Source organism: Triticum dicoccoides, chromosome 7B, assembly GCF_002162155.2.
Source record: "Triticum dicoccoides isolate Atlit2015 ecotype Zavitan chromosome 7B, WEW_v2.0, whole genome shotgun sequence".
Taxonomy (NCBI): domain Eukaryota; kingdom Viridiplantae; phylum Streptophyta; class Magnoliopsida; order Poales; family Poaceae; genus Triticum; species Triticum dicoccoides.
The window spans coordinates 10,820,529-10,830,158 of record NC_041393.1 but is presented as its reverse complement, the minus strand read 5'-3'; the positions used below and the strand labels follow the sequence as shown (position 1 = coordinate 10,830,158).

At 48.2% G+C, this 9,630-nt stretch overlaps 1 protein-coding gene across 1 annotated transcript; it reads left to right on the top strand.

The window, feature by feature from the left end:
- Positions 1-3,612: 3,612 nt before the first annotated feature.
- On the top strand, positions 3,613-4,381 carry LOC119342136. The gene has a single exon (XM_037613974.1). The coding sequence runs from the start codon at positions 3,746-3,748 to the stop codon at positions 4,106-4,108; it is 363 nt and encodes a 120-aa protein (XP_037469871.1). The 5' UTR covers positions 3,613-3,745; the 3' UTR covers positions 4,109-4,381.
- Positions 4,382-9,630: the final 5,249 nt, after the last annotated feature.

Below are 9,630 nucleotides of genomic sequence, written 5' to 3'. Positions count from 1 at the left end.
AAAACCTGTTTAATTACCGAAAACGAGTGCGAAAAATAAAAAGAAAAAAATCCGAAGAGAACGCCCAGAGTGCGACACGTGACGAGTGACTGAGAGCGCGCAAGTAGCGCTGGTCATTGTGAGCTTCGAAAGAAGCGCTCGTTATTAACTACCCCCCTTTGTTCGTAAATATTTGTCTTTTTAGAGATTTTAAATGGACTATAGCATATAGATGTATATAGACATATTTTAAAGTGTAGGTTCACTCATTTTGCTTCGTATGTAGTCATTTAGAGTATCTCCAACAGACACGCTATATAAGTGCCACGCTGAAAAATTAGTGGTTTTCGCACGCGCGCGCTACCGCTCCGGGCGCTCCAGCGGAAGCGCAAAAACGTGCGCGCGGCATAACTTGTTCAGCGCGCGGGCCGAAACGCCATCGCGCGCCGTTTATTTGTTGCGTCCGCTCCCGCGTGCTGGACACTCGAGCGCCCGCTTGCAACTTCCACCTACCCCCATCCAGCCGCTGGCGCCGCCGCCGCCCGCGCCGCCCCATTTGTTCCGGCGACCGTTCCGACGCTTCCTCGATGTATCCCCGCGCCGGCGCTGCTTTCCGCCCCTCACACGCGGCATTCCTCCGATGAACAGCGCCCGGCCGCCCACTGCAGCTCGGCGCCTGCAAGATGTTCGACAAAACGCTTGCAAGGTATGTATTGCTTCAACTTCACATTATTTACATGAATTTGGTGCATGTTGTTTGTAGTTTTTATAGCCTACTTTAAATTGAACATTGTAGATGAGTTCGTCATATGATTCTTCAGAATTTGATATTGAAGAGGAGGATCTTGCAATGATCCTAACTATGCACATTAATAAAAAAACTGAAGCACGGTGGTTCAGTTATGGGTCGGCAGAAAATTTGGAGGGATAGGATTGATGCCCACAATAGATTGAATAAGATTGCAAATGGTGAGTTGCCACCGGTGCAGTTTGTAACAAATGGTCGTGCATACAACTATGACGACTATCTTGCGGATGACATCTACCCAAAGTGGCAAACATTTGTGAAGCCGTTGAAAAAACCGGAACGTAAGAAAAATCTTGATTTACACAGTGCTCAGGCGGCGGCTAGAAAAGATGTGGAGAGAGCTTTTGGGATTTTGCAAGCCCAATTTGCTATTATGGGAGGACCGACTAGATTTTAGGATCAAAAGATGCTTTGGTACATCATGGATGCTTGTGTGATCATGCACAAACATGATCATCGAGAATAAGCATGGTCAAAATGTAGACTAGTCTCACTATGAGCTCTTGAGACATCCCGTGCGAGTGCGGCAGAGGGCTGACAGGGTGGCCCATTTTGTTGCCTCCTATCATGCCATTCGACGTGCCAAAATGCATGATGATCTTCGAAGGATGTCATCGAGGAGTGGTGGGCATGAAATGGCTGACAAAGAGCATCATGATTTGTGCGTTTGATATTGTATTGTTGGACTATTTATTGTATTGAAAGATACACTATTTGTTTGAGTTGTAATAACAAAATTGAACTACTTATTATTGATTTATTTTGTTTGTGTTTGATCTTCTTGGTTATGTTTGGAGTGCATATGTTGTTTGTGCGAGAGGCACGTGCATAGTATTTTTGCAGCACCTGCTGAAGCTACTCACGTGCGCTAAAGTTTACAGTGGCCGCTGGAGCCAGCGCTCCGCGCTGCGCAAAAACAGGTGATCAACACGCTGCAAACGCTTTTCTAGCGGGCCGAGCGTTGGACGGCTATTGGAGATACTCTTATATTGAATAAATATTTAGGAACAAAGTGAGGCCTCCTTTGGTTTGTAGGAATTTTGTAGGAACTTTATATGATAGGATTTGCAAAGGAAAAATCCTTTGAAGCCCTTTGATTTATAGGAATGAATTCCTATTCCTATGTAGGATAGGAATCAATTCTTCACATTTTGAAGGAAAAAAAATATTAGCTTAGACTCAATGGAAAAAATTCTATCCTATACACCAAATAAGATCTTTTTCTATATAAGAATTGAGATGCATGTCATCTCACTTCATGTGATTTTCATATCCCTATAAAATTTCTGAACAAATGAGGAGGCCTGAATAGTTGCTCCCTTCTTAGAACAACTCTAGCAGACCCCGCATCCCACCCCGACCCGTAAAATAACCGCCAAAATGCGGGCCGGGGCCGAAAAAGCAGCCCGACCAGACCCCGCATCCCGGCCCGGCCCGTAAAAAAATTTAGGGGGCGCGGCAAAATCCCGACGTCAACCCGGGAAAATGCCCCCCCCCCCCCGCGGCTGCGGTGCCCCGCATATAAGCAGAAGCGGTTGGTGGTGGGGGACATTTTATCCCGCACTTTTCTCCCACCAACCATCCCTCCTCCCCCCTCGCGCCGCCGCCGCCCGCCGCCCAAGATTCCGGTGACAGTAGCCGGCAGGAGCACGCCGGAAGGCCTCCACGCGCACGAGGCCTCCTTCCCTTCCCCCTGCGTCGGCAGGCCGCCGGATTTGCAGATCTGCGGCGCTTCATCGCGGGCCCCGAATTTGGCTTTTTCCGGCCGCCGGTTGCTGCCCCAGACGATGGAGTGGTCAGGGAGCCTCTCCCACAGCCCAGGCAAGGGCGCATCGCCGCATGCAGACGTGGGTTCGTCTGCCCGCCGCCGCCGAAGGTTTGCGGGCATGTACTCGTCCGGCCGTCCCCCGGGCTCGGTGCTCGCGCATCGTCTTTGTGCCCTGCCGATGTCGCTCATACAGTGCGACGACTGCCCGCGCCAAGTGCCGCGGCTCACTTCGGGCACGCCGAAGCACCCCGGGATGGGTGTTCTACAAATGTGAAAATGACGGGGTACGTGCACTTGCGGTAGCTCGTTCCATAGCTCATTTTTTAGTTCAAGTATGGTAGCTCATTTGGAGCTTGCTCAATCTTTTGTGTAGGACGATGGATGCTCATTTTGGTTTTGAAAAGGCCAATACATTGGTTTGTTGATAGAAAGAAATTTAATAGATGTTAGTGCACTTCTTAGTACAATCCAAGGCAATGATGTGGCTGTATGTGCAACTAGAGGAGAAACAACGTCTACGTCTTTGAAACCAAAGATGAAGAATGAAGAAAGCATCAAGGATGAACAAAGCAAGATCAAGAATCCACATATCAACAATAAGTGCATGGAGAAGATATTGCTTCAACTAGTGGGAGCAGTTATGGAAGTTGGAAATCTTCTGAAATGCATACTTGTGGTTCTTGTTTTCTTTGGTTTTGCTATTCTAGCCAAGATTTGATGATATATTTTGTATCTAATGTTGTTGTAAAAGCAAATGAAAGTATTATGCTAGACCAATCTAAATTTTATGGGCCGGGACGAGCTGCGTCACAGCAGAACCCGCAAAAGCCGACTCGTAAAAAAAAATATTCCGTGAATATGTTTTTTTACGGGTTCATTATGGGAGGTCTGCATTTGTGCCAGCCTACACCGGCCCACAAAAATTATTTTGCGCGAACTGCAAATGAGTTATGCGGGTAGGCGGAACGCGGGGTCTGATAGAGTTAGCTCTTACCTCCCGCGACGATTCCTGGGCGAGCATATCTTTATCGCTGGGCCGAACTGGTGTATGCACGAGACCGGCCAGTACGCGCGACGTGGTCCGCGTGAGCACCGTGCACGGGCGCACCCCCCCGCACGAGCCGTCTTCTGATCCCGCGAGCACACGCCGCGATCTCAACTCAAGCAAGGCAGCGAGACGAGACCAAACCATGGCGGCCAACCACCCCCTCCGCCGCCTCGCCTCCGCGTCGGCCCCCGCTCTCTCCCGCCTCTCCAAGCCCACTCCCTCGCCGCTCCTCCGCCCCGCGTTCTCCAGTTCCGCCTCCTCCGCGGGTCAGCCGGCGGCGGTGGCGAGGGCCGATGCAGCCGAGAAGGGCGAGGCCCGGAGCGCCGTGAAGGAGGCGGGCGAGGCGCAGGGCGGCGATGCTGGCGCGAGGAAGGCGGGGGAGGGGGAGGAGGATGACGGCGGCCTGGACATAAACGAGGCCACGGGCGAGATCGGCGGCCCGCACGGGCCGGAGCCCACCCGCTACGGCGACTGGGAGCGCGGCGGCCGCTGCTCCGACTTCTGAGCAACCGCTGCGGAGGGTAAAAACTTGCTGTCGGATTCGTTCTAAGTTGAAGTATAATCATAAGGATATGGCATGGCATGGTGGTTCTGTTTTACTCTGCTGGGGGAATAAATCTTGTTGTTATACTGAACATAATTCTGGAGTTTCAGAGTACAGTTCCATCTTAGCATGTATCTAAGCTTTCTAAGTTCTCTGTATGAATTGTGTTGAGTGGTAACTGATTGATTGTTTAGTTTGATTTCCCCCCTTAAGCTCCATGATGAAATTGAATTAGTATGATTTATTCACAGCAATGCGACATCACGAGTTCTTGCAATTGCACATGAGCGAGTGATTCCTTGGTACCGACCAAGGTTATCCGTAGCGGGTGTATACGGTATTACGTGCTTCTTGTGCTTCCTTCCTAAAACTTGGTGTCTCCTTAGCTAGCATTTCTTGTTATGTTGTCCCCAAGTTTTTTTGGCCTTGGAGAAATTGATCAGGCTGGACAGGAAGTTGGAACTTGGGTTGGGGTTACTGGCGGTTGTAGCTGGAATTTGGCATGCTTCAAGTTTTGGGGTGGAAACTAGAGTGAACACCAAGTAGGAGAGCATTGGTGATCTGATGTTGCTATTGAAGCCAGACATCTACTGGGATTGCCGGTTGCAGTGAAATACATTTTGTTTATCTTGATGACACTTTCTATATAGGATGATTGAATATGAAACGACAGTAACCTGAAGCTTCAGATAACAACAGTAACCTGAAACTTCAGATAACAACAGCAACCTGAAACTTCAGATAACAACAGTAACCTTGAGCCATCTTATTTTCAGAACTACCTTGGGCCATCTTAAATAAGAATAAATATCTCTAGTAGAACAGTATTGAAGTGACATCTAGCCTTCGTCGGTAAAATATTTTGTTCTGTTTGCCTTGAGCTTGCCGTATGATCAGATAGGACACATTTATTTAAGTAGGGTATATGAAAATTTCTGAATACTTATGATTTGTAGTCTCCGTTCAGAAGATAATTTCTGAACGCTTCTCAAGGTTGTGCTTCCTTGCTAAACCTTGGTCTCTCCTTGCCTAGCATTTCTGGTTATGTTGCTCTCAGTTGTTTTTAGCCTTGGAGAAATTGGTCAGGCAGGAGAGGAAGTTGGAACTTTGATGGTGTGACTAGCTGCTGTATCTTGAATTAGGCATGCTTTCGATTGTGGGTTGGCAACTATAGAGTGAACACCGAGTAGGACAGCATTAATATGGCCGTGATTTGATGTTGCTACTGAGATCAGTCATCTAGTGGGATTGGTACCGAGCAGAAGAGCATTATATGACGGGTTCAAATGCATTTTTATTCAGCATCAGGACAGTTTCTATATTGGACGATTAAATATGAAACGGCACTAACCTTGAACTTTAGATAACAATAGTAACCTTCGGCCATCTATTTTCAGAAAAACCTTTAACCATCTTTTCTTTTCAGACCAACCTTGCTTATTGACGAAAGTGAACATTTCTTGTAGAATTGTATTGAAGTTACATAGGGATTGGTAGGTGTTCATGGGTTTAGTATTCTGCCCTGCTTACAAGGGCTTGAGGATAACATGATCATGATTTCCTGGTTCCCCCCTTTCTATTTGCCCTGAGCTTTGCCGTATGATCAGATAGGATACATTTATTTAATTAGATTACGCTATGAAATCTTGGAACAAGTTAACCAATTCGTTGTCTCCGTTCAAAAGTTCTATTAATTTGGTGATTAGGTTAAAATTCATTTTGAATAAATTTTGGTTGCATCTTCGTTTTGCTTGTCTGGTTTAGCTCAAGTTTTGTATTGGTTTCTAATAAATTATGGGTAAGATAATATCAAATGTACTGGTTTCTAAGGAGGCATTTCAATATTTTATCAGCTCGGTTCTCATCGTAGTTTCCCCTTTTAAGGAAGACCACCTTACAGTCCTAGCGAATCATATGTTTTTTATTAGCAAAACCAAACTGATTTTGAGAGCAATGATACAATTTTATTATAAAACAGTGATCGATAGAAACAAACATTAAATTTAGTCCTCTGAAGTCGTCGTCCCCACCTGCAGCCTTTCTCAACTTCCCTCCAAAGCTCTGGAGAAAAACCGCAAAGGACCAAACCTACACAGGTTAAGAATAAACCTCAAAGGTTTTGAAGAACCACATGAGCCCTCCACCTCCAGAGGTGATCATCTTTAAACCACTGAACCACAAGGGGCGCGTTTGGTTGCCTGCACTAGGCCCAGCCTGGCCCGTGCGGGAAAGACTGAGTCCGTTTGGTTGGTTGCATTTACTGTTGGGCCTGCACAACACGAAACTTAAAGCACATCTGGGCTTGACTCGCTGGAAACGCTCAGATCGGCAGTTTCTAGCAAGCCTGACTGAGGCGAGCGCACATGATGGGCCACTTGCACAAGGGAAGATGGGAGGGATACTAGCTGGTATGCAGCCTTGTCTCAAAAAAAAAAACTGGTATGCAACTCCTACCTCCATTAACCTTCTCTCTAATTCTGTTCTTCCTAGCCCCTTCGGATCTACACAACAGTGCTTCGATTCGAGGTAAGCTCTACACGAAAAAGATGCACCTCGATGCTACGGTTTCATTCAGGCGATCGGTTTGTAGTTTCGTCGGCCGTAAGTTCTTGATTTCGTGTTCTCATTTGGAGCTATTCTGGAAGAATTTTGTCAGATTCATCATGCACGATCGATCATTTGAAATTTCCTTTCACCAGCAGCCTAATCTCACAGTTCCTCGCAACATTCGTGTTGTAAGTTTTTGGTTTCGACATCGTAGCTTCATCTCTTTGAACAGCAGTCTACTGCACAAACACCGCCATGTCGAGCTCCTTTGTCCTCTGCTCAGAGCCCTCCTATTCGTCCCTCTCGATGCCGACGCCCTTCCCCTTGATCTCCTTGCCCACGTCCTGCTACACTAGAGTCGTTTCCGGTGTCGCTCTCTGTCGTCCTCGTACTGCACTGACGCTGCAATGGCGCGCACACTGCTTTCTTGTGTCCTCTGCCTCCGCGCACACTGTAGTTCACCGCGCCGCCGACGGGGTCGATCATCTTGGCCTCCTCTCTCTCGACCTACTACACTTTAGTTGTTTCCGGCGTCGATCATCTCGGCCTCCTCTCTCATCCACCGCATTGACGATACCATGGTGCGAGCACTGCATTCTCCTCCTCTGTCGACTGTCTTTGCGCGAGCACAACAACTAGTTCGCTGACGGTGTCGCTCGCCGTGCCGCCGACGGGGTCGCTCGTCCACGACTCGATGCTCGTCATGTCGGACACGGTGCCACGACCACTATCCACTGCAGTTGCCATTGTCCTGCGCACACTACATTTCTTCTCCCCCTCCCTCTGCTAGCTCTTAATCATACCTCATGCGTGCAACCAAACACCGTGTTCATGTGCCGCTTGGGCCAATGCAGGCAACCAAACAAAGTGCACTTACGTATTACCTAATGCAGCGACCCTAGATGCAGGCAAGCAAACAACTTGCAGATGACGCATTTGGGGTTGTTTTTCCTCAACCAGGCTAGATTAAGATGTGTATGCAATGCAACTACTGTTCACTACTGCAACCAAACACGCCCAAGAAAATTTGCTCGGGCCGTTGTTTCTTCGTAAGACTGCCAAAAAAGAAGACCGAGAGCATAGAGGGATGAAGTTGGAAAACCAGACACCAGAGTAAAACTAGCACCAGTGAAGGCACTGAACATCAAACCATCAGATCAAGCATCATCGACTCTTATGAGTTATGATCGAACAACACTAGCCCCTTGACATCTGCAATCATGACCACAGTAAGACAAATACTCCCTCCGACTTAAATTAAGTGTCGTAACTTTATACTAACTTTAGTGCAAGTTTGTACTAAAAGTTGAGACACTTATTTTAGGTCGGAGGGCTTATGTTGTAAGGAAAATTTTATTCCATGCGATGTCGCCCTGCCAGGTAAACATGAATGAACTTGATAAAAAATAATATATAAATTACACACGAACGCCAATCTAAGGTACCCTGCCTCTTGTTTTCTCGGCCAGTCGTCGGCAAAGGGACCTCGCATCGCCACCTGAGTATCCCTCGGTGCAACTGCCGCGTATCCTTCGGTGTGGCACTTGTACTAGGAAGTTCATGCTCTCGCAGGGAATATTTTGTGAAGAAAACTAGGAGCTTCTCTGACTGAACTGGAAAGCCTTAGAAATGGAGCGACGAGTCAGTGTGAATGTACGTATTGGAAAGATTTGACTGGGAAAGTTTCTGGGAACTATAATCAAGCTACTAACCACTGCTGCCCAAAACGAAGCACAAAATTAGGACGTGATTAATCTCCGCTTTCCAGGACGAAGCTGAAAATTACGTACACTAGGATTAAATTAAATCTTTGCTCTCCCAAACGAAGCAGACAATTATGAAATTTAATCCACCCTTTCCAAAACGAAGCACAAAATCACCTGATTACCCATTGCTTAACAAAACTGCAGGAGGTAAATTACCATCGCCTACGCGAGAGATTTCCTACTCCGGCATTCCTTACTCATCATGCAGTCGCGAGACTGACGCGCGCCACGTACTACATATACGTACCTTCCAAGAATCCATCCGAGGCAGCACGCATCCCACCACCGACCACCCTCGTCCAAAGCCCAGACCGCTGCGGCGCAACCACCTTCCGGTCTTCCACCATGACGCCGACCCGCCACTCGCCGGCCGTGGTGGCCGCCGCGCTCCTCCTCGCCGTCCTGGCCAGCGGCCGGCGTGGCGCCGAAGCGGGGGGCGACGAGAGCGACTGCAGCGTCGCGCAGACGGCCTTCAGCGAGTGCACCGGGTACGTGGCCGGCCTGGACGAGGAGATCCCGCCGCAGTGCTGCCAGGGGCTGAGCGACGTCAAGGACCTGGCGCCGGGACCTCTGCGCGTGCCTCCTGTCGGAGATGCTCGCCGCCGGCAAGGTCGACTCCGGCCGCGCCGCCGGCCTCCCGTCCGCGTGCGGCCTCAGCGTCGGGTTCCTCCCCACCAGCCCCGACTTTGACTGCTCCCAGTACGTACCTTGTTTTGTTCGTCCTTCCATCAGCTGCTTTCTCAAGTTTTGTGTGTCACCGAACGAAAATTCTGAATTTCCTTGCAGGATCCCTGAGTGGATCGGATTGGCAACTCACTCTGCGGCCGGCCTAACGACCGAAGAGCACGGATAAGAAGAAGCGCTTTGATTTGCTAGCTAGAGTTGGCAGAATGATTACCTCTTGGAAAATATTCTATGAATGATAATCTTGTTGAATGATTCTTTTGTAATGGAAGATCACTGCAACCTTTATATATCAGTTACGGATTTAGTAGCGGATGAATGTCAGCATGCTATGGCTTGGCGCAGTCGTTTGTCATATGCGCGCTCACCGCTCTATTGTGAGTGTACTCTCAAAGATGAAAGACATTCAAAAGGATGCATGTAATAGGGACTAATTTTATTTACTGCATGAAAAAAATTCGAGAGGTGTTAGTACTTATTTTAACT

Coding starts and splice junctions, on each gene's coding strand:
- LOC119342136 (XM_037613974.1), top strand. CDS start 3,746: ATGGCGGCCAACCACCCCCTCCGCCGCCTCGCCTCCGCGTCGGCCCCC.